This window comes from Pantherophis guttatus, chromosome 1 (genome assembly GCF_059756535.1).
Source record: "Pantherophis guttatus breed Tessera chromosome 1, ASM5975653v1, whole genome shotgun sequence".
Taxonomy (NCBI): Eukaryota; Metazoa; Chordata; class Lepidosauria; order Squamata; family Colubridae; genus Pantherophis; species Pantherophis guttatus.
Window position 1 is genome coordinate 185,013,948 of NC_142063.1, and position 24,520 is coordinate 185,038,467.

Sequence of the window (24,520 nt, forward strand, 5' to 3'; positions counted from 1 at the left end):
TTGGAATTCTTGGAATATACAGACAAGCCTGGATATTCAGGCTTGTCTGAAAGCCCTTTTATGTTGGGCAACTGGATTGTTGCTCTGGCACTTGGTTTGTTTATATTGCTTTTCAGTATACCTGAATTTGAAGTCTGCCATTATTATTTTGGTTGATGAGAATATATAGGAATGGTAGTCTGTTATTCTTTTCTTCCCTTATAAATTTGATTCTGTTAAAAACTGAATTTATTGTAAGTATTTGGTTATGACAAAAAATAATGTCCACCTAACAAATTCACATTTGGAGTTATTTATGGAGGAGGACTATTATTTCCGGACGCTGCTTAATTGTTTCTGATTTGAATCCTAAAATAGGTGATTCCATAGATGTTCCTTTGATTTCTTTATATATCTAAGCTAAAAATAAATGGTGAGGCAGTAGTCTATAAGTTCCATATTTCTAAGTAAATTCCATTTTTGTTTCCTTCACTTATTGTGGAGCTTTGTACAGTAAGGATTAAGTGGTTTTTGCCAGTTTTGGATCTATGGATGCAGGGTGGATTTGATTTAAATCAAACTGATTTAAATCACGATTTAAATCACTAGTCAGTAAGGCTTGATTTAAATCATAGTTTTCTACATAAAGACTAATTCTTGCTGGTATAACTTTAATATGTAAGTAGATTTTTAGATTTTTAGAATAACAACTTTTCATATTAGTTTTTTTATCCCCAGTTTAATAGGTTAATCATTCATATTTGGACAACTTTTCTGTTGTATTTAGGAAGGAGAAAAATAATCATTACCTTAATAATAACAATTTAAATAGATTTATTCAACTGAAACAATAACATTACAGCATATATTATTTGCTTAAACAAACATCCATGTTTGTTAACTAATTTGGCTAAACAATATATATATATATTAAGAAACTTAGACTGTCAGCCCAGCCTACACATGAAAAACTTAAATACTGTCCTCTGTAGCTCACTCGTCATCTTCATCTTCTTTGTTCATAATCTGGAAAAGAAAAACAAGCTTTCCTGCTTTATCGGGTCCCAAACGATTTCTCAATTTAGAATAAATGAGTCCAAAGGAAGAGAATATTCTTTCAACGCCTGCAGAAGAAGCTACTGCTGTTAAAAGTGAAATCATTACTTGAACAGTCTCTAAATCCAAGTGCTTAAGTGACTTCCACCAGTTCACTGGTGTGACTTTCTTTAAAATATCTTCAGCAAACATATATTTCTTGAATGGTTCCCCCTTAGCTTTGAAGTTTATTATAGTTAGCATTACAGATGGATGATTGCTGGATACCCATGTCATAGCTAACTCCTCTTCCTCAGCACTTAAGTTTTGACCCTGATACTGGATATTGACAATATTTGCCAAAAAATGAGCTGGAGACAGTACTTGTCCCATTCGTTTTTTTAATGCTTGTAATTTAATTCTGTCCATGTGTAGTTCTGTTTTTAAGTGTTCACTCAGATCCTTCCAAATTTCAACAGCATCAGCAATAAAACAGCTATTTTTCTGTATTTTGTTTAAAGCTTCAGAGATGGGTTTCAGGATGCTCAGCATATGTTCAACATTTCTCTTAAGCCCAATGTTGAGGATTTTGGCCCTGACAGTGCCATCTATTTTATCTCGATTTTCTTCACAAACTGTCATCAGGATAGGCCAGTTCTTGATATACTGCTCAAAACAGTCCACCACAGAGTTCCACCTAACATCTTGTGGGAGCGTTAGCTTGGTTCCACCCATCCTTTTCAGAGCTGCTGCAGCAAAATGATTGTTACGGAAGTATATAGCAATTTCAACAACATTAGTCTTTATTTCTGGAACACTTAAGTCTTTGGCTAAGAGGTGCAGCAAATGAGCACTGCAACCATATGTTATTAGCTTTGTATTCCCTTCTTACTCTTCTAAATTTCTTCTCATCTTGGATACATTTGCAGCATTGTCTGTGACCAAACTGCGTACTAGACATTTGAATTTTTGTTCACATGTTGTTATAGCTTTTACTGCCACTTCTTGTAAGTATTCTGCTGTGTGTGCATTTCCTGACGTATCAATTGTTTGTGCAAGGAAGACTTTCCCTTCTTCTGTTGTTATACAAGCACATACAATAGGATCATTGTGGACATTACTCCACCCATCAATTCTTAGGTTAACAATTCTACCCTCCAGAGCTGTTGCACATTGCTCCATTTCTCTGTCATATACTTTATCCAGCAGTTTCCCTGCAACATCTGCTCTGCTGGGTGGACTGTATCCTGGTCTCAGTGACTGAACCATATTAATGAAATGTGGGTTCTCAGTCAGACGTAAAGAAGAGTTCGTTGCATAAACAAACTGCGCATATTTTTAACTATTAACTCTTTTTCTAATCTGCTAGTTTTTATCACAAACTTATCTATGGTGGTTCCAGGAGGGAAGGGTTTTTTCTTTCTTTTAGGTGACAGTGCTATGCGGCTGTGGGTGTCTGATGATGATGATGCTAACTCATGGATAACTCTGAAACTGTAGAACAGGAGGATGGTGATCTTGAAGGTGGATAGTTTCCAGAATCCATGAATTCCCCTAAACAAAAAAGTCAATGCTGTTATTTTATTGTTTATACAATTTCTGCTTATTGTACACAGCACTGCCCCAAAAGGAATATTTGCTTTTCTTCATAACTGTACCAAATGACAGTAACATGCAGTAATAATAAGAAATATAATTTTGCTCAAACATGACAGTTCAAGGCAGTCTTTAGAAATATGATTCAATAAAAATGTTTACCAACCTGAAGATCCTGCCTGTTCAAATGTGTTTCTTTGGTCATCTTCATCACAGCACTTCTCATGATGTTGCCTCATTTGGGCCACCAGGCCTTGCATTTCTTTGTTGCAGTGTTTGCAGTTTGCACGCATGCCTGCCTTACCGATAGGTAAAGGAACTTCATTAAAATATTGCCAAACTGGGTCTCTTTTATGGCCTGCTGCCATTATAGGTTTTTTCCTCCAAGGAAAGAATGTGATAAACCTCAGGTCATACACACAAAAAGATCCAAAGATTTGTCTGTCGGTGGCTGTGCAGTATTGTGCTCAGAAAGTTTCACTTTCATTTTGTACTGCTTGTCTGCTTGCCCCTTCCTCCTCACACTTAGTTTCACTTTCTTCTTGTGCAGATCTATTCCACTCCAAACAATCAGAAAAATATTGTTTCTATTCTATTCACTGAACTTCTTGAAACTTAGCACTGAAGGGGTTGATTCTGTATTCATAGGTTTGTAGAACAATAGGATTAAGGTCTTTTTCTCAACTCTGTTCATGTTATAACATTTTTGCTGTGAAGAAGAGGCATGTGATCTCTGCTGAGTCAAATTCAGTTTTGAGAACTGCAAAAGTAAACCAAGCATCTGTGATAATATCTTGTAGGCAGAGAAACTGCCCAATAATCTTACAAAAACCTCTGGAAGAGCATGACATTGTGAATGGATTAATGGAATTTATTTACCAAAAAAATTAAACATATACAGCCTTATTCTACATAATTAAAAAACTAATCTTTATTTCATGATGGAATAACCTTTGGATGGTAATATATTTTCCTCAAAAAGCATTTTATTTAAAAAAAATCCAATTTAAATCAAAAAAGTCCGATTTAAATCAAAAAAATCCGATTTAAATCAAAAAAGTCCGATTTAAATCAAAAAAATCAATTTAAATCAAAAAAATCTGATTTTTTTTAATTTTTTTTTTAAATCATTGATTTTTATACCCCCTGTATGGATGTGAAGAATGCTGTGTTATTGGTGAGTTCATGAATTTATTAAGTTGTATGTTGGGGTGCCCAATAGTTACACAATTAGGTAGAGTGGTATATCTGGTCTGTGTATTTTTGTGTGTCCATAAAAGCATGGAAAATGAATCCATAGCTTTTTGAACATGATAGTTGTTTTATAATTTGTCCTACCTTGGCTAGATCATTGAGACTTTTTTGACTGGAATAATTTCTAAATTGAGCTTGTGTTTACAGATTAACCAATTAACAGAGTTGGAGGGGACCTTGTAGGTCATCTAGTCCAACCCCCCACCCAAGCAGGATACCCTACACCATTTCTGATAGATGGCAGTCCAGTCTCTTCTTGAAAGCCTCCAGTGATGAAACTCCCACAACTTCTGCAAGCAAGCTGTTCCATTGGTTGATTGTTCTCACTGTCAGAAAATTCCTCCTTATTTCTAGGTTGAATTTCTCCTTGATCAGTTTCCATCCATTATTTCTTGCCTGGCCTTCAGGTGCTTTGGAAAACAGGTTGACCACCTCCTCTCTGTGACAGCCCCTCAAATATTGGAACACTGCTAGTCTCCACTGGTCCTTCTCTTCAGTAGACTAGTCTTGCCCGGTTCCTGTAACCGTTCTTTCTATGTTTTAGCCTCCAGTCCCCTAATCATCTTTGTTGCTCTTCTCTGCACTATTTCAACATCTTTTTTATAGTGTGGTAACCAAAACTGGATGCAGTATTCTAGGTGTGGTCTTACTAAGGCTTTATAGAGTGGTATTAGTACCTCACTTGATCTTGATTGAATCCCTCTGTTAATGCAATTTAGGATTGCATTGGCGTTTTTGGCTGCCACAGCACATTATTGTCTCATATTTAATTGGTTGTCTACTAAGACCCCTCTCACAGTTACTGCTATTAAGCCTGGTATCACCCAGTCTATATGTATACTGTCAAGCTTTGTTGTTATCTCCAAATAAATGAATTTCCAGATGCCCGATCTTTGAGGAAATTTTTCTCTTTATTGGGCATAACAAACTGACCCTGACTCAAGCGTAGTTAGCACTGAACTTTGGCCCCCCCAAAACCTCCCTTTCCGGTTCCCAATTCTCTGCGTCTCATTGGCCATCTTCCAAGCCACTCTATTCATCCCATCTCTGTCATTTCACAGCAATGCCCCCCTCCCATCTCTATCTCCGTGGAGACAGTTCTTCAGGGGAAAAAGTAGGTGAAAGTTCAAACCTCTCCTCCCTTCCTTATGGCAGCTTGGAAGCTGACATATACTTTTGGTTTTTCTTTCCTAAGTGCAAGACTTTACTTCTCTCTACATTGAATTTCATTTTGTTAGATAGGGCCCAGTGTTCAAGTCTGTCAAGATCCATCTGGATCTTGAGCCTATCATGTAGGGTGTTGACTATTCCTGCCAGCTTAGTATCATCCGCAGATTTGGTAAGTTCATAATCATAATCATAAGTTTATTTGTCAAGCATATATAAGATAACAGGTAAAAATCTAAACATAATTTGAATACATGAAAAGAGTAAGTAAAAAGGAATATTAGGACAGGGACGGTAGGCACGCTGGTGCACTTATGCACGCTCCTTCTATATTCTGCTATTTTCTCCTTCTGTATTCTATATTCTTCTATATTCTATATTCTCCTTCTATTCCCTCATCAATGTCATTTATGAAGATATTGAAGAGTACTGGGCCTAAGATGGAACCTTGTGGTATCCCACTGCTCCATATAGACGTAGTACTGTTAAGGACTACTTGTTGAGTATGGTTTGTCAGCCAGTTACAAATCCATCTGATGGTAATGCTATCTACAGTATCTCACTTTTTTCTAATTTACCAGTACCAAGAAGTAGGTTGTTGTCTACTTTGTTGAATGCCTTGCTGAAGTCAAAGTATACCATGTCCATAGTATTTCACTGGTCCACTAATTTAGCCACTATGTTGAAGAATGAAATAAGATTGCTTTGGCATGATCTGTTTCATCTTTGCAGATTCTGGCTATCTGCTGATATTCTGCCTTAGTTATGTGTCCCTCTTTTAATTTTTTGTACTTGTCCTTTTTGTCTTTCAATTTGTCAGAGAAATCTTTGTGCAGCCATGCTGGTTTCTTCTTGGATTTCTTGTTTTTCTTTTTCAGTGGTACTGTGCTGGACTGGGATTTTATGATCATATTTTTCAGAGTTTCCCAACCTTCTTCAGTTGTTTTCTCCTTTAGGATTTTCATCCAAGGAATCTTTCCCAAGTTCTCTCTGAGTTTGTTAAAATCAGCTCTTTTAAAATCTAAGACTCTGGTGTCATATTGTATTGCATGTGTTTGCATTACATTGAATTCTACTATGACATGGTCACTCTCACTCAAGGTTCCTTCAGTTTCAGCTCCCTTTATATCATTTCTTCTCTGTTTGTAAGAATTAAGTCTGGCTGTCCCTCTAGTTCCCTCTTCTACCTTTTGGACAACAAAGTTGTCGTCTAGGTTGGTCAGGAACCTATTTGATTTCTCACTTGGTGCAGAATTAGTCTTCCAGTTGATGTCAGGGTAATTGAAGCCCCCCATTACTATTGTTGTGTGTTTCCTACATATATTTGTTAATTGGTTAGCAAAAAGTACATCTATTTTTTCTGCTTGGTTGGACGGCATGTAGTATACACCTATGGCAATATCATTCTTTTTTTTTTTATATTGACCCATAGGCATTCTAGGTGGTTTTTGTCTTTGGTTTTGTGCATTTCTGTAGCAATGTAGTGGTCCTTTACATACAGTGTAACTCCACCTCCTCTTTTATGGGGTCTGGTTTTTTTGAACAATTTGTAACCTTCTATCAGTATGTTCTAGTCATAGGTTTCATCCCACCAAGTTTCTGTGATTGCAACTATATCATATCTACCTTCATATATTAATAATTCGAGTTCATCCTGTTTGTTCCCCAAATTTTGTACATTAGTATATAGGCACTTGAGATTTTTATGTCTGACTCTGGGTATGCTTCCTATTACTCCCATTTGGTGTTTGAGTTTGTCTTCCTTCCCATCCCTCCTTACCTCTTTATTTGATTTGTTTTCTAGGAGTTTGATTGGAATTAGTTCCTGGAGATTTTAAAGATTGGTCACCCTTCCCACCAATTTTAGTTTAAAGCCCTCCTAATAAGTTGAGCTAATCATTTTCCAAAAACATTCTTCCCAGTCTTTGTGAGGTGCAGCCCATCCCTTGCCAAAAGCCCATCATGTATGTAGTGCAGACCATGGTCCAGGAATCCAAAAGTTTTTTGGTGACACCAACCCTTTAGCCAGCAGTTCACTTCTAGAATCCTTTATTCTCTTACTGGATGTTGACTTTTCATTGGCAGTAGAGATGAAAAAACTACTTGTGCACCTAACTCCTTAACTTTCTTGCCTAGCTGCTTGTAATCACTCCATATTGTTTTCAAATGTTTTTTTGTGTGTGTCATTCATCCCTACATGTAGTAGTAGAAAAGGGTAGTAATCTGTGAGTTTTATTATTTTGGTTTGGTTCTCAGCTCTTTGATCTTTGCTCCAGGGAGACAACATACCTTTCTGGGTTGACTGTCTGGTCTACAGACAGCTGGTTCTGTTCCCATGGAAATTGAATCTCCTATCACCAACACTCCCCCTTTTTTCCCCCTAGGGAGGTTTGGAGTATTTTTCTACCTATCACAGAAGCACTTGATTGTGCTACTTTTAAAGCGACATTTGATGTTGCTTCTTTTCTAGGTGACTGCATATTTTCTTCCAGAGAGATGTAAGCATCTTTGATCTTCAACACTTTATTAGTTTTTTTTTTTTAATCTGTTGTTCTCTATCCATGAGAACTGTCATTCAGCCTTTGTCTGCTGGTTTTTGGTCCTTCTGTAACATTTTTTATGGCTAGAGAAGGGCAGTTTGCTTTAAGATCATTCTGTTTATGTGTTGCTTTGGTCAGAGGTAGGATTTTGGATACCTTTTCTTGGATCTCATTTGAGAGTTTAAGTATTTTGAATGCTCTTTCTAATGCTGTGAAAAATTTACAACAATGTCCTATATGCTACTTTACAAAGTGACAAAACAAACATATATATGCTAATAACTCCATAATGGATCATTTCTGAGCCATGAGTCTTAAACCATTACATATAACGTACTATAGGAATTAGTAAATAAAGTCCACTAGTAAAAAATTGTCACTGAACTGAACAGCAGAGAAAATAGGAAAGTAAAGAGATTAGATAAAGGGTCCAAGCCATAGAATTCTGGTGGAAGAAGATATTCTTTCTTCTTCATTATAAATTCAGTTGTATCTTATATTTAGCCTTTCTAAGTGGCTTGTTTTGTCACTTTTGAATGAATTAGCCCTAGAGCAGGTAAAGATATGCAAAGCGGGTGCATACTCATCCAACTATTTTCTTACCACTTGATTATCATAAATAAAATCAATGTTTTTCCTATCCTTCATTCCAAGGATTTAACCTTCAGCCTCCCAGGAATGCATATAATTCTATAGAAGACTCAAGCTTTCCTGATACAATATCACCAGGTGATTTGAAAGTATATGCAAGTACAAGATGAGACATAGCAACGATGGAAACTGTCATTTAGCTGCTCATTGACATTTAGCCAAAGAAGATTTTCCCCAATTTTATAATCTAATCTTGGATGACTTCAGGACAAGAGACAAGCACTTTCTTCCTAGGCTCATTTTTTGAAACAAATACTCTACTTGCTCTGAAATATACAAGGATTGCCTAGTTAATTTTGAAGATATCATCATAAAAGTTTAAACTCAGATAACAATAGCTTTTGCCATTTTTAAATTTTCATTAAATGATTTTTCTAACATCACCAGCAGCCAATGATACTAATGAAAATGCTGATCATATATCATGTATGCCAATAAACTCTGCTTAATTAAGACTACATACTTAAAATATAGATGGAAAAATAACATTTACCAAGTAAAATTCACAAAAGATCAAAATATAAATCTTGCCTGTTTTAAATTTGTACATACTTCTACATGATATTGAACCTGGAGAAGCAGAAACATATAAATCTCTGAAACTGGGATCTACAAATCAAACTGTGTTCTAGAAATTCAAATACTAATTTTCAAAACCTCTTTCAATACTTATTGATGGTGCTTAGTGGTAGACATGATCCTGTAGTCCTAAGAAATATTTCCCTTGGGCTTTCTGGTATGACATTAATGACTGCATATTGCAAATGACATTTTGATGCAAACAATTGGCTAAATGGTGTACAGTTGAAGAGTTGTGGGGAGAAACAGGATATTCAGCTTCTTAAAAAAAAGTCTAATCCAAATAGAAGAAATATTTTAATGAACTTCATTTACTTAATGAATTAATGCAGGCAAAAGAGTACATCAGCAAAATAGAATTATCCACAAAATAAATGAGTGAACTGACATTTATTTCTGGGCCAAAATGCTGTCTTGCTGAAGAAAGTTGCAATGGGGGAAAATACAGCCAACTCTTATTTACATGTTAACAAGATTTTATTCTTTTTAGGTCATGTCTGTGTCCCGTGTGTTGAGGAAGAAATTCAGTATTTCCCATGAAACTGCAAGTAAGATCTTTGCTCATTTATGCAAGGAGGAAAATGCTCAGTTGATTGGCAGCCTCTGCCTAGTAATAGTTGCCTTGGTTAAAAGCAGAGTTGAGTTACTTTCTGCATGTGTGCATACCTGGAATGTATGGATCAATTTTACAATGTCATTTTCATACATATTCAGCTATTACTCTGCCAGAGTTTCTGCATCATGCTGAAAGGATCTTGAAGACAATTCTTTTATTTCACTCACCCTGCACTCTGCTGCCACTCACCCTTGTCTCGACCTATTGCCCCCAACTGATCTTTGCTGTTTTCTTCTTCCCGGTGCTGAGGCCCAACTGGCAGAAGAAGCTGCTGGACCATTGCATGGCCTCATCATCAGTGGGAGAAAATACACTTGGGGGCTGGGGGGGAGGGGGCAGCAGGGGGTAAATGGCAGTGGTAGAATACAGGGCAGCTGAAAGGTTAGAGTTGGTGAGGGGGAGTCAAGCAACCTCTGTGATCATAAATGTGGGCAGGCTGCCAAGTGCCCAAATTTTAATTATGTGACTATAGGGTCACTGCAACAACTGTAATTTCATTCAGTGCTGTTGTAACTTTGGTCATTGATCAAGTGTCATTAAATGAGGACCTTTTGTTTTTCCAGGTGTATTTTCAACAGATATTAATATTTAAGCAGAAAGTTATACGGATAATCTTTCAGCAACATTTGAAAAAGTAGCTTTGCAGTCAATGCTCACATTTATAATCTTTGCAGAGCTGTAAAGGAAAGGAAAGCTGAAGAAGATCATAAGCACACTTACAGTTTCACTCAGCAACCGCTTCACTTGTTGACCAAATTGCCAGTCCCAGTTGTGATGCTAAATGAGGACTACCTATATATAAAGACAACTTCATAGATTATTATATGTAATTATAAGGACCTGCCTCAGCTAACCCCTCAGGAAAATAGGACTCTTGAATTCATCAAGTTGAATCAAAAGAACTTTTACTGAGAGAAAATGATTGCAAGAGAGCAAGGCGAAATCTGAAAAAGCCTGTGCAAAGCAACCAGCATTCTTTCATTTCCCAAAACCCAAACCCCCTGTCAGCTGTCCAGCTAGCGAATCCAAATCAGGAATTCTTGGGTCATTGTTCTTCCCAAAAAGTAAACTTTATTGAATACACTATATTGGCACAGTAGAAGCGAAACCAGCTCTAAAGTTCCCGTGCCAAAACCCACATAGTTAAACTTGATTATCTCCATTGGCCATCCCCCTCAGTTCATTGTGTTGTCCAATCAAATGAGTTCCTCTAGTTATGGGAACAACCTGCCTTATTCAAACATTTGGAGGCAGCAGGGTTTCATGATCTACAAAGGGGTTAGGGTTGGCATTCCCTTCCCCCCAGACATTCCAACCACTCCCCTCCTGATTGTTGTCAAGCAGAAAGCGAAGAAGTAACTGGGTGAAAGAGCAATCTACTCTTGACATGCCGACCCCCAGGAAAAAAGATGCATCTGTAATACATGTAAACATACATAATCATAAGCAATCCCCCCATTGTACAAAGTATTCGTTTCACTTTGGCCAGTTAGGGTATCAAGAGTGAAAGCTTTTTTACCAGCCTAGCTACTTCTGTTGCTGCTACCCGCTCTGCATCTGCTACAGGGTAGCCTTTCCACTGCACAAGGTACTGCAATTTCCCCTTGTGGAGTCTAGAATCCAGGATGTCCTTAATTTCGTAATAGTCTTCCCCTTTATGAAGACTGGGGCAGAGGGGGCACCCAAACTGGCCTCAGTTTAGAATCTCGGAAGGGTTTTAACAGGCTGCAATGAAACACCGGGTGGACCTGCCTAATACTTCTTGGCATCTGAAGTTCCTGGTTAATAATCCACACAATGGAAAATAGGCCTATATACATTGGACCCAACTTCTTGCAGGGCTGCCTCAAGTTTAAATATTTTGTGGATAGGTACATTTTTATCACTCATCTTAAACTCTCTTTGTGGGGCCCTCTTTCAGTCTGATTGTTTTTTGTGGCCCTCCCTTGCTTTCTCTAGTGCCCTGTGCACCGTAACCCATGTGCCTCTCAGAGTGTACATCCACTCTGCTAATGTTGCTTAGGATGGGGTTTCCTGGGGAAGCTCTGGCATGGCTGCAAATTTAACCTCCGTTGCCACCTTGAAAGGGGTAAACCCAGTGCTACTATGCACGGAATTGTTGTTTGCCACCTCGGCAAATGGCAGCAGCTCAGCCCAAATAGTCTGCTGATAGTTTACGCAGCATCATTAGTATTGTTCCACCATTGAGTTAGCTCACTCTGCCGGTCCGCTAGTACTAGGATGGAAGGCAGAGCTAAGCCCTTGAGAGGAATCTATCAAGTTCAAAAACTCCTGCCAGAATTTTGCAGTGAATTGTACTCCCTGGTTTGAGATAATAATTGGCAGTAGAACTGAACAAACAGTTTTGCTAAGGTCTGGGCTGAAGGAAGTTTCAGGCACGGTATGAAATGCGCCTGTTTTGAGAACAGGTCAACAACAGTCCATATTTCAGTACTTTCGATACTTTCAGGCAGCTCAACTATGAAGTCCATGGCTATCTCCTCCCACAGCGTAGTCAGGCTTGCCACAGGTTTCCCTGCCAAGCACTTCATAGATGTGCATACAAGGCAGCTTGCCACATAGGGTTCTATGCAGGGGTGAAATGTAAAATGTGACATTTGTGTGTGTGGGGGGGGATAATGTGACTGGGTGGGAGTGGCCAATGTTTTTTTTTTTTTAACTTTTCAAAGCATTTTTTCTACTTCTTTGAAAAGCCTCTCTGCCGATCAGGCAACTCAGCTGGGATTGTCAGAGAGGCTTTTTAAAAAATGCTTCTCTGCCGATCAGGCAACTCAGCTGGGATCGTCAGAGACTTTTCAAAGCATTTTTTTTAACCACCTCTTCGGCCAAAAGGTTGCAGAAAAAAATGCTTTGAAAAGTTTTTGAAAATCCCAGCTGAGCCGCACGATCATCAGAAGCTTTTTTTTTTACTTTTAAAAGCATTTTTTCTACAACCTCTTCCGACAAAAAAATGCTTTTAAAAGTAAAAAAAATAGGAGGGGGGGCACAGGGATTTTTGCTACCGGTTCTCTGAACCACCCGCCGCCATCACTACCAGATCAGGCGATCCGATCCAAACCGAGAGCATTTCACCCCTGGTTCTATGTCCTTTTTCATCCTCAGCCACCAAAATTCTCTTTGCAAAGTGCAGGATTTTTATGAACCCAAAATGCCCTGCTGGCTGTGCATCATGATTCCTCTGTAGAACCAAAACTCTCTGGCTGGCTGGGACATACACTTTACTCCCCTTCCACGCTAAGCCTTGCTTCAGCATCAAGTCACTTTTATGTTTTTGAAACCAATCATTTCCCTTCCCCCCCCCCCCAGGCTTTTTTCAGATGCTGGATCAACAAGACTTCTCCAGGGCTAGGGGGGTTCTTGGGCTGGCGCTGCAAGCTCTTTAGAGGGGATGATGAAATTAACTGTCTCTTCTCTAGTGTTTTTATATTGAGGCAGGCATGAAAGCGTGTCTGCGAGGAAATCCCCCCCCCAGCAAATAGCACAGGGTAAAGTTGAACCAGTTAAAGTACTGACCTGCTTAGGGGACAATTTCATTGGGGCCTTCGGTGCTTCCAGATGTTTGTGGTCAGTTCAGACTTCAAATGGGATTTTGCTACCCTCTTAAGAATTGCCTCTAGATGAGGAATGCCCAGCAGACAGCATAAGCTTCCTTCTTCCAAATTGCCCACTGCCTCTTGGTGTTGGACAGCTGTGTCCAGCACAGGGTTGCAGTTCTTTGCAATAACACTGCCCCCATGGCCATGTCACTAACGGCTGCCTGGATCACAAACGGCTCTCTGGGTTTGGGTGTTTCAAGACTGGCTCAATGGCAAAAAATCTATTTAGCTTCTCAAACGCCATTTGGCATTCAACAATTCAATTCAAGAGTTGGCTTGGTTTGGGCTTCACCCCCTTTCCTGTTTTTAATACATTTGTGATGAGCAGGGCTATCTGTGCGGAGGTAGGAATGCATTGCCTATAGAAGTTTGCAAACCCCAGGAAGCTCTACAGCTGTCTCCTGATCCGTGGGGCTTCCCATTTAAAATTGCTTTCACTTTCCCCAGGTCCATTTCCACCCTCTCACTGGAGATGCGGTACCCTAGGTAGTCTAAACTGGTCTTGTGAAAGTCACATTTGGATAGCTTCGCATATAGCTGAGCTTTAAGCAGCTTTTTTAACACAGCCCTCACTAGCTTCACATATTCTTCCATGGTCTCAGTGTAAATTAAAATGTCATTCAGGTAGAGCTGTACCCCCTTATATAAGTACTCATGTAAGACCTCATTGATTAGTTGCATGAACACAGCCGGTGCCCCCTGTAACGAAAATGGCATCACCCAGAACTGGTAGCACCCAAGGGATAGTTGAACACTGTTTTCCATTCATCCCCCTCCCTGATTCTCACTTGGTAATACGCTTCCCTCAAGTCCAGCTTAGTGAAGACTTTCAGGGGAGGGGGTACATGTTTTCCACGCAAATATCATTAATCCCCCTATTATCCATGCACATCCTCAGGGACCCATCTTTCTTTTCCTTGAAGAGTACAGGGGCTGCCACTTGTAAATTAGCCAATTGGATGAAGCTCCTGGCCAAGTTCTTATCTATAAAATTTCTAAGTTCCTCCATCTCTCTGGGCTTCATGGAATACATCTTTGGTTTTGGAAATTTGGAGTTTGGAACAATCTCAATGGCGCAGTCTGTGGGCTGGTGGGGTGCAAGCACATACAACTCCTTCTCACTAAATGCTTCAGCAAAATCGCAGTACTCTCTTGGAATAAACAGCTCTAGCTCCTTGCTCTCTGTTAGTTTCACTTTCCTAACCGCAGGCTCATGGCTCACGGCTGCCGTTTTTCCCACTTCCTGCTGCTTAGCCGCTCTCCTACTCATGTACCACTTGTTACTGTCCCAATTTACTGCCTGGTTCCACTTCTTCAGCCAGGCTAGCCTCAGTCTCAGTCATTCTCGGGGCCACAATAAAGCGAATAGTCTTTACATGATTCCCAAGCCTTAGGCTCACTGGATCCATTAAGCAGGTCACTGGCACCCCCTCTTTAAGGGAACTGTCTAGTTGTTCAAATCCATGGGCCTTCTTAATTTCCTGAGTCTGAACCCCAGCTTTTCCATCGTCAGCAAGCTAATTAGGCACTGGGTGCACCCTGAGTCTAATAGGGCCATGAGGATGCTCTTTACTCCCACTTGACACCACTTACTATTAGGTTATCTTCCCCCTCACTGTTGCTCTCGTAAAAGACCAGACCAGGTTTGTCGGGGCCCTCCCCCTTGCTAGATTGGGGAGAGGACTCCATGGCTTGCTGTCCAACCCACAACTTCGCTGGCAGCTTCTTTGCCTTTAGCCTGGTGGGAGCCCATAATGCAGACGCTGGGTGCAGAATGGGGCAGTCAGCTGCTCAGTGGCCTTCCTTCCCGCATCAGAAGCAGGCTCCCAGGATTCGACGGGGCTTCTCCTTTGGGTCAGGAGGAACACCTCCTTTCCCCCTGCAGGCTGCAGGGCGCCTCCCAGCCATTCGGCGGGTTGATTCTCGTGCGTGACATGCTGTCAGTACTCCATCAGGCCTAGCTCCTTATTAGTAGCCACACCCGGTACCACACCCGGAGATAGGCAGTTGAGGTACAACTCTCAGTTCAGGCTGTCCCAGAACCTGGTAGACCAGCAGGGGCTCAGGCCATCCTCTCAGATGGGCTACCAGGCTGCGGAACTCTCAAATGCATTGTTCAACCATTCGCTTCCCTTGCTGAATAGAGAGGATCCTGGCCTCTACTCAGTGGGCTGTCCTCAAATCTGTACCGCATCTGTTGCACAAGGACATCCATATTCATCAGCTCAGGGGCCTCTTCATCATAGAGCGACACCAGCCACTCTACAGTGTCTCCTTCCAGGTTTGATGTAACCGCATTCACACAGGAGGGCTCCTCAGGGTACACTGCACCGTACCACTCCAAATAATTCCACACTTGAGTCAGGAAGTAGGCTAACTTTTCAAGCTGGCTGTCAAATTTTGCCCTCAAGGGGGGGAGGCTCAATTCTGCTGAATGTAGCCTGGCGGTAACCCTACCACCTTTGGGACCGCCTGTGTGGGGGCTTACTGCTGCCCCTTGCTGTGTGGGTCCTATCGATATAGTTGGGTTTGATGCCATTGATTGTGGCTGAGGAGGGGACGGGGTAGCCAGTCGATTGGCAGCCCACACCCCAGCTCCCATTACTGCCGGCCTCAGTGAGGGAGGGCTACAGACCTCTAGCCCACCAAATTTCTCTCTGAACTGCTCCATCAGGAACCTCCACTCTGCTGGTTCCTGCTATTCGGCTGCTCTCCTGGCTTTCCACTTGCTTCCCTGGACCACCGTAACTCCGGAGGCTCTGCCTTCAACATGCCGCTTGCCCACTGCCCCTTTTTCCCGGGGCAGTGCCCCTCCTTGGCACACAGGTGGCTGCTCCAGCTTCTCAGCTCCCTGTTTAGGGGACATGCTGGCCCTGTTTAGGGCACACGCTGGCCGGTTGACAGCAACCCCACTTGGGTTGCTGTCAACAGCTCCCAGAGAGGGGCTTCTCCCAGCTTCGCCCTGCCATCTATCTTCTTGTCAGCCACCGACATCTCGATGTTGCAGCTCTCCTGGAGGGGTCCAAGTAGGCTGCAGTAGTGAGAGCTGGCTTAATGTCAGCTGTCCAGCTAGCAAATCCAAATCAGGAATTCTTGGGTAATTGTTCTTCCCAAAAAGTAAACTTTATTGAATACACTATATTGGCACAATAGAAGCGAAACCAGGTCTAAAGTTCCAGTACAAAAACCCACATAGTTAAACTTGATTTTCCCCATTGGCCATCCCCCTCAGTTCATTGTGTTGTCCAGTCGAATGAGTTCCTCTTGTTATGGGAATAGCCTGCCTCGTTCAAACACCTGTGCGTCGTGACCTTGGCAGCAGAGTCTCACAGTCTGCAGACAGTTTTAGCATTCCATTCCCCCCCAGATGTTCCAAGCACGCCCTTCCCAATTGTTGTCAAGCAGAGAGCAAAGAAGTAACTAGGTGAAAGAATGATCTACTCTTGACACCAGCAGCCAATGTGATGCCACAAGGTTGCTATGGAAACTCTCAGATGCTAGGCAGATAACAGTTCACCCTCTGGGCACAATGGCCTTGAAGTCAGGCTGGAACCTGAGAGGGAATCTGTTCCATCTCTGAAGACAGTCCACTTCCACAATTCCCAAACAGTTACAGTCAAAGCAAAAGCATCCAAAATGCCAGCAAGCCTCCTCCCCCACCTTCCAACAGAATGGCAAGACATGATGGTAGACCTCACAGTAATAAACATGGGATAACTTATACTTGTGGAAAGTGGAATTAACTTGCTTAAAGGACTTTTATAGTTAAAGAACTATCTGCTTAATAAAGTTTTAAGTATTTATTCCACAATTTTCTTTCCTTACAGTTATTTATACCAGTCCCAAATGCCCCCATTTGATTAGCATATTCTCATTACTAGATGTAATCTACTAGGGTAAATTTTAGAGTTGTGATGCCTCTGAAAATGATAAGGAAGAATTGATTCTACCAGTCACTGAAGTAGCAGCAGACTTCTGCAGAGTTCTCCCATTTTATTTAAATTTAACATGTCTCTTAGAGTAGCCACATCTTTTATTCAGATCCACATGGAAGCAGAAAAGCTGAGCCAGTAGGACTACTGGAACTGCGATTGTTAAGTTACATGATGTTTTGTCTAACAATTGCTTCACTTAGTGATAGAAATTCCAGTCCAATTTGGGGTCATTAAGTGAGGACTACCTGTACTGGATTCAAATTTTGCTTCTAGTATGAATTGAGGGGGAAGGAGGACTTAGAAAATATTATTGATCACTCATTCAACTGCTACGGCATTAAGGCAATAATTCTTACTTACATTTATTTTTATTTTATTTTTTTTTTATTTCAAATTTATATACCGCCCTTCTCCCTGAGGACTCAGGGCGGTGTATAGCCAGATAAAAACATATAATACAAACATTAAAAACAATTAAAAGAAATATCTCTGTTTGGCCCCAAATTTAAAAAGACAAAACCAATTAAAATTATTAAAAGAATTTGTTAAGCCAGCCCGGCTTGCTGAAATAAGAAAGTTTTAAGGGCATGGCGGAAGGCACCGAGGTCTTGGATTCTCCTTGTCTCTGGGGGCAGCTGATTCCAGAGGGTAGGTGCCCCCACAGAGAAGGCCCTCCCCCTGAGGGTCACCAGCCTACATTGTTTGGCTGATGGCACCCCGAGGAGGCCCTCTCTGTGGGAGCGTACGGGTCGATGGGAGGTCGTCTGTGACAGCAGGCGGTCTCGAAGGTAACTAGGTCCTATGCCATGGGATAGCATTGTAGGTCCAATGCCATGGGAGAGCACTCTACATTGTAGAGTTATTGCAAAGTTCACAAAATAATTTTAAAAGTGCAGTGTATTTTCTCACTATTAAAACAAAGTACAACACATTGAACATGGAGATTTAAAAGAAAAAGAAAAATTGAATAGAAATCAAGAGTCATTAATGTAATTCTTATGTTAATACAATTTTTAATAACAAGCATTGGTCACTAAAGCAAAAAGGATATCATTAAATGGTTTAGATATAATATCGTGTCCAAACTTGGAGTCAATGTGAATAAATGATAATGTGGGGAATGCCAAGTAATTCATAGAGATAAATTCTCTTAAATATAGAAAAAGATCATTGTCTAACTTGTACAGTACATTAAAAGTGTTGCAGGAATTCTGGCCGAAAGAATTAAATTAGTATTAAATACATATATACACCCAGACCAAAATGGATTTCTGCCGGGACGCCAAATAAAAAACAATATGAGAACAGTACTTAATACTTTAGAATACTATGAATCGCACCCGGAGAAACAGGCGGCGTTGGTTTTCCTTGACGCCCAAAAAGCCTTTGACAACCAAAATTGGAAATTTATGATTAGACAATTACAAAATATGCAAATTGGGGAAAAATTTGGAAAAATTATAAAAGAAATTTATACAAACCAATCAGCAAAGATAATTATGAATGATGACATAACAGATAAATTTAATATAACAAAAGGAGTTAGACAAGGTTGCCCACTTTCTCCCTTACTGTATATTCTATCATTGGAAATCCTGCTGAAAAAAATCAGAGAAGATCAAGGAATTGAAGGTTTAAAGATCAATAAAGAAGAATATAAAGCCCAGGCCTTTGCTGATGATTTAGTGTTTATAATAGAAAATCCTATGGAATCTATACCCAATTTGTTTCAAAAAAATAGAAGAATTCGGAGAAGTGGCCGGACTAAAAATCAATAAAAGCAAATCGAAACTAATTGTAAAATATCTAATGAAAAATCAAGAAAAAGAATTGTCAGATAGTATACAAATTCAAACAACGAAAAAAATAAAATATCTAGGAATCTGGTTGTCCATGAGAATGTCAGCAATAAAAGAAAATAATTATGATAAACTAATAGAACAAACAAGGAAAGACTTAGAAAAATGGGAAAATTTACACATCTCATTCCTAGGAAGAATTTTGGCCATTAAAATGACTATACTACCTAAATTCTTATATCTGTTTCAGGTTACCCCAATAAAAATAGATAAATCGTTCTTTGAAAAATTGAATAAAATGACATCTAAATTTATATGGCAAGGGAAAAGGCCACGAATAAATTTTAAGCTGCTCCAGGATACAAAAGATAGAGGAGGAGCTGCACTCCCAGATTGGGAGATATACTATCAAGCAGCAGTACTATCGTGGGTTAAAGACTGGATAGAATTAAAGAATTCTAGAATTTTAACAATTGAGGGACACAAACTCCAAATTGCCTGGCACTCTTTCATGTGGGATGAAAAATACAAAACACATTCATACTTTAAAAGACACACAATAAGAAACTCATTACTACAAATTTGGCTTAAAATCAAAAAACAACATTACATGAAAATACCAAGTTGGTTAGCGCCGGTAGAATCAATTAGACATCCAAATTTAACAGATAAGACAAAAATAACTAGATATAAAGATTTAATCGACCACCAAGGTAAACTAAAAACAAAACAACAATTGGATACAGAATCAGATAGAGAAATAGATTGGTGGACTTATACCCAAATACAATCTAAATACAGAGAACATATAAAAACATATGAAATTAATAAACAAAAACAAGAAATAGACAAAATTATATTAGACTCAGAAAACAAATTAATTAGCAGAATCTATAAATTTCTTTTACGCTATAAAATGGAAGAAGAGACAGTCAAGGAAACGATAAAATGGGCTCAAAACATTAAACATACAATACCTTTGGAAAAATGGGAAAAATTTTGGCAAATAAATATAAAATTAACAAGAGCAGTGGCTTATAAGGAAAATCAACTTTAAATGTTTTATAGGTGGCACATGTCTCCAACTAGACTGGCGAAAATACAGCCCAAAAATAGCCCGATCTGCTAGAAGTGTAAGAAGACACAAGGAACCTTCTATCATTTATGGTGGACATGCCCGGCAGCAAAGAAATTTTGGTCTAATATTAGAAAATGGTTGGAACAAATAACAGAAACACAGATAAAGAACCAGAAACATTTTTACTAGGAATCTTTAATAAATCATATCCTAAAGATATCAAATACCTTACAATTCACATACTAACAGCTGCAAGAATAATCTATGCAAAAAATTGGAAGCAAAAAGAACGCCAAACGAAACAGAATTAATAGAAAAAATTCTAGAATGCGCTGAAATGGATAGGTTAACCAAAGAAATACAAGAAAGAGAAGAATCAGACTATTACAAAGTATGGAACAATTGGTATAATTGGTTAAAAACTAGAAACAAACAAAAAATATAGGGGGAAATATTACCGGTATAAAAAATGTTATTAGATTAAGGAGAGGTGAAGAAATGTATTATAAGCAGAATGTCACTTTGAAATAATGCTTAAGAAGGAAACATAATCCTTTTCTTTTTGTTTATATGTTGTATAAATGTTTGTTGTATGTTATGTTATGTTTTTTTTAATATTTATACTTTAATAAAAATTTATTTTATAAAAAAATAAAAAATAAAAGTGTTGCAGGAAACTTACTTTTTACCTGCTGATTTAATTATTATCCTAGAACAGGTTTGAACTTAAACATTCTCCTTCCATTTAAACATTGCATGTATACTTTGGTTCTTTCCCCATTCTTACCTTTTAATACTAGCTAAACATGAATAATTTTATTGCGACATCTTGCCATCCTTATTATTTACTTTAACTTTTCAAGGCAATGCAGAATCCTTTGCTCGGAACTCCTATTACAGAGGATCACTGACCCAACGAAATCCAAATGGAAGAAACAGAAAAACAGATCACATCTTCGCGGCAAGTATTCAGAATTTACTTTACTGCTTTCATCCCGACTGAGAATAGATGGCAGAATAAGGATAACAGCAGATGAATAGAGAAGTTCATTACCTTGAAATGCCAAATTTCAATAGAAGACCACTGTTTTTTGTAGGAGAAAGATATGTGGTCATTTATAAAGAGGAGGCTGTTATTAATATGAAAACATGTAAATTAAACAGAATCCAGAATCAGACAAATGAAATAACAGCTAATAGCAGTATAGCATGCTTTTGGGTAATCAGTCATATGATCTTATTATAATATTATATGTTATAATAATCATATATAATCATATAATCCCAATAATTCATGCAACCAGATGACTGCATCAACAATAACTTTATCTATTGGCTGATTTCTTATTTTAAAATTGAAATATAAAAGTAACTAGCTATGGTAGAGCTAGCCTACTTGATTGGCAATTTCACATCTCTCTCTTGCTCTCGCTCTCTTCTCCCAGGCAAAAAAATATTTCTGTTCCTGCTTTTTCTGTTGCTGTTTTTCTGCAGCAGTATATTTGCACCAGGGAACATTCTTATTTTTTAAAAGATGTGTACGTTTCAGCAGGAGTACATAGTTTACATTTGAAATTGGAAACATGACAAATCATAACAAAACTAGTTGACTCTGGATTCTGTGAATTGGGGGGAGGGAATGCACTGGGGGGGAGGCATGGCAGTTGTCCTTTAGGGAGTAAATGAGTGAGTTAGTCTTACTTCTTGAGAAAAAGTCTGGGTTGGAAATACTTTTGAATTATAATCCAAAATAATGATCCCAAATCTTTCTAATGTCTTTTATTATTGATGAATATTTTTAAAATGTTACAGATAAAACAACCACTTTTGGATTAATTTCTACAGATGAACATACTCTTTTCATCTTACCCTAATGTAGTTTTCTTCCAACATAATACATATACTGTATGTAAGAATCTGAAATCTCCTTATCATTTTTTTCCCCTGTCATTACTCTGGCAGTTCTTTAATATTTTAGGGGCGAGCAGCAATCATCTCTTTTTTCCATGAGACATCTGCAGTTGGAAAATGTTAACCTCACTCTCTTTGGTTTCATGACAACATTTTGCATTGTTCTGAAGCCAGTCAAAAGAAAAACAGTGATTGCTATGAGCCATAGGAGCATCTAGCAGCATTTGTGCTCAATCTGCCTGAAACTCCTAAACTTTTTTTTTTATTTAAAAAGTTTTACAAATACATTTTCTCCCGTTTCCCCCCCCAAGCCCTCCCTAACCCTCTCCTCCCCCCAAGACTTCCTCAAGATGAAATCCAAATCAAAATCACATTTTATAAAACTTAAACCCCTCCACCCCCTGTGTACTGTTTATATCTTCATAAAATTCAGTTAATCTATCCCTGCATAATACATTCAGCTAAAAGCTATCTGATATTTCTTAGTTTGATATTTATTCTGCACATAATCTATCCACTTCTTCCACTCCCAAACATAAGTCTCTTGAGTCCGATCTTTTAGATACACTGAGATCTTCGCCATCTCTGCAAAACTGGCCATCTTCACAGTCCATTCTTCAATAGTAGGCATAACATCGTTTTTCCAATATTGACCTATCAATAATCTCGCTGCTGTCACCATATACAATATCAGCTTTGTTTCACCCAATGTAAAACCTTTAACTATATCCAATAAAAACAATTGTGGAGAAAACTGAAACTCCTAAACTTTTAACTCTATAAATGGCATGGGAAAAATGTATGCACAATCTCAGTCCAGCAACGTTTATGTGTGATTGTTACTTCCTGATTTTGATTGAGATACCCAGAGCTGAATGGAAGATGAGCAGCTATATAAATGTTTTAAGTAAGTAAAACTTCAAAGGCTCACATTGGTGTTTTGATACTTTACAGAAACCTGTGATGACCCATCGTTCTTGAAAACAGTGGAATCTTCTGAGATCAACACTGCAAAATCCTGGCTCAAGTTTTCATTTTTGTTGCTTTTCTCTCTTTTACCAATCTACTTGTTCTATAAAAGAAGGAAAAGGAACAAATTACATCTGAACAGCAATCTCTGAAGAAGAATCCTATGACATTTGAGCTCTTTCTCTAGCAGAGCAGCAGGTCTCAATGTATGTTATGGAATCCCTTTCTCAGCTTCTTCACATATCTTAAGGAGAACTGGCTCAAGCATTTTTCTTTCTCTTCCACTCTTTTATATAGTTCTATATATATATATATATATGGCCAGGTGAATTAAATATATGTTTTCTAGACCACTAAGCCCATTGTTTAGCTTTATGGGTCCCATATATACATTTTGTATTGTATTGTATTTTTTGGAACTGCCCGAGATTCATGTCATGCTGCTATTACTAAATCATTGGGTGGTAAGGAGAAGAGTTTGATTTACTTTACAATGTAGAAAAATCAATAATTCCTGCAAGTAGCTTGCACTTTTTGAATTAAATCTTCATGTTCTATTTGTTAAAAAAAAAGATTCAGAAAGACTTTGTAAAACTAACTAATTAGCCTAATAAATAGAGGGAAACTATTTTGTCTAATACAAACATAATTCTGTTGACCACTGGATTATAACTCCTGGAAATTTATGCCATGGTAACTATAGACTTCCCTCATTTTTTGCTAGGATTATGTGTCCCCAAAACCTTGCATAAAGAGTGAGACGCTGAACCAGTGGAAAAGGGGGGTTGTTGAGCATGGTGTCAAATTTTATAATCCAAAATGCATGAGTAAAGAAGATGACCTTGTCAGAGATTTGCAGGATCTGTTGCCTAGGGAAAAGGAGCTAAAGCATTTTTAAAGTCCAGAACAAGATAGCATTGGAAAATGGCTCAGGCAGACATCTTCTTAATTCAAGGAGGAGGAGGAGGCACAATGCAATCAAACCTGCAAGATTCTGCTACTACAGCCAATTTCAATAAAAAATAGTTCTAGCCTTTCTGTGGAGTTGATTTCCTGATTTGGCTTACCTGGTGGGGCTGATATGCACTGACAAATGTGCTCATAAATATTTAAAGCCTTCTTAAGTACCACATTACAATGGAAGCATATTCTCCATCTTTCTTATAGCTGGATTTCATGGCAAACTAGGGGGCAGAATGCATTATAATTTTTGCTAGCATTTTTTTTTAATTTAAAAAGTTTTAACAATCATTACAACAATTTTCCCCCGCTCCCACCACCCCCATCCCCCCTCTCCCTCCAACCCCCCTCCCATCAACACCCACCTCCCGGACTTCCCAGAGCAAAAACAGGGTATAACATAACAAACATAAGCTAAAATAAGCTAACTTTCTGTGGTCTCCAAACTCCCCTTTGCTCTTTAACTCCCCTTTCAATTAACTAAACATATTAAAAAATATATATATATAGATTTCATTCATGAGCTATTTGAAACTTTTTAGTCCGATATTTGTTTTGAATATAGTCAATCCATTTTCTCCATTCCAATATATATCTTTCATTTGAATGGTCCTTCAAATTCGCTGAAATTTTAGCCACCTCTGCTAAATTCACTACTTTTAGTGTCCATTCTTCAATAGTAGGCAAGTCTTCCTTTTTCCAGTACTGTGCCACCAAGAGTCTGACTGCTGTTATTAAATTTAAAATCATTTTTTTTTTAATTTGATTTATATGCCGCCCTTCTCCGGAGACTCAGGGCGGCTTACAATGTGCTCAGCAATAGCCTTCATCCTT

At 38.7% G+C, this 24,520-nt stretch overlaps 1 protein-coding gene across 7 annotated transcripts in view; it reads left to right on the top strand.

Annotated features, from left to right (window-relative positions):
- MLPH (melanophilin) overlaps positions 1-23,762 on the top strand; it is a 105,141-nt gene extending 81,379 nt beyond the window's left edge. For all 7 annotated transcript variants that reach the window (XM_087885872.1, XM_087885866.1, XM_087885864.1 and 4 more), the window contains 3 exons: positions 9,292-9,349; positions 20,710-20,807; positions 22,712-23,762. In XM_087885872.1, coding sequence (XP_087741998.1) covers positions 9,292-9,349; positions 20,710-20,807; positions 22,712-22,738 — 183 coding nt within the window. In that variant the 3' untranslated portion in view covers positions 22,739-23,762. The remainder of the gene's footprint in view (positions 1-9,291; positions 9,350-20,709; positions 20,808-22,711) is intronic.
- The last annotated feature ends 758 nt before the right edge of the window (positions 23,763-24,520 follow it).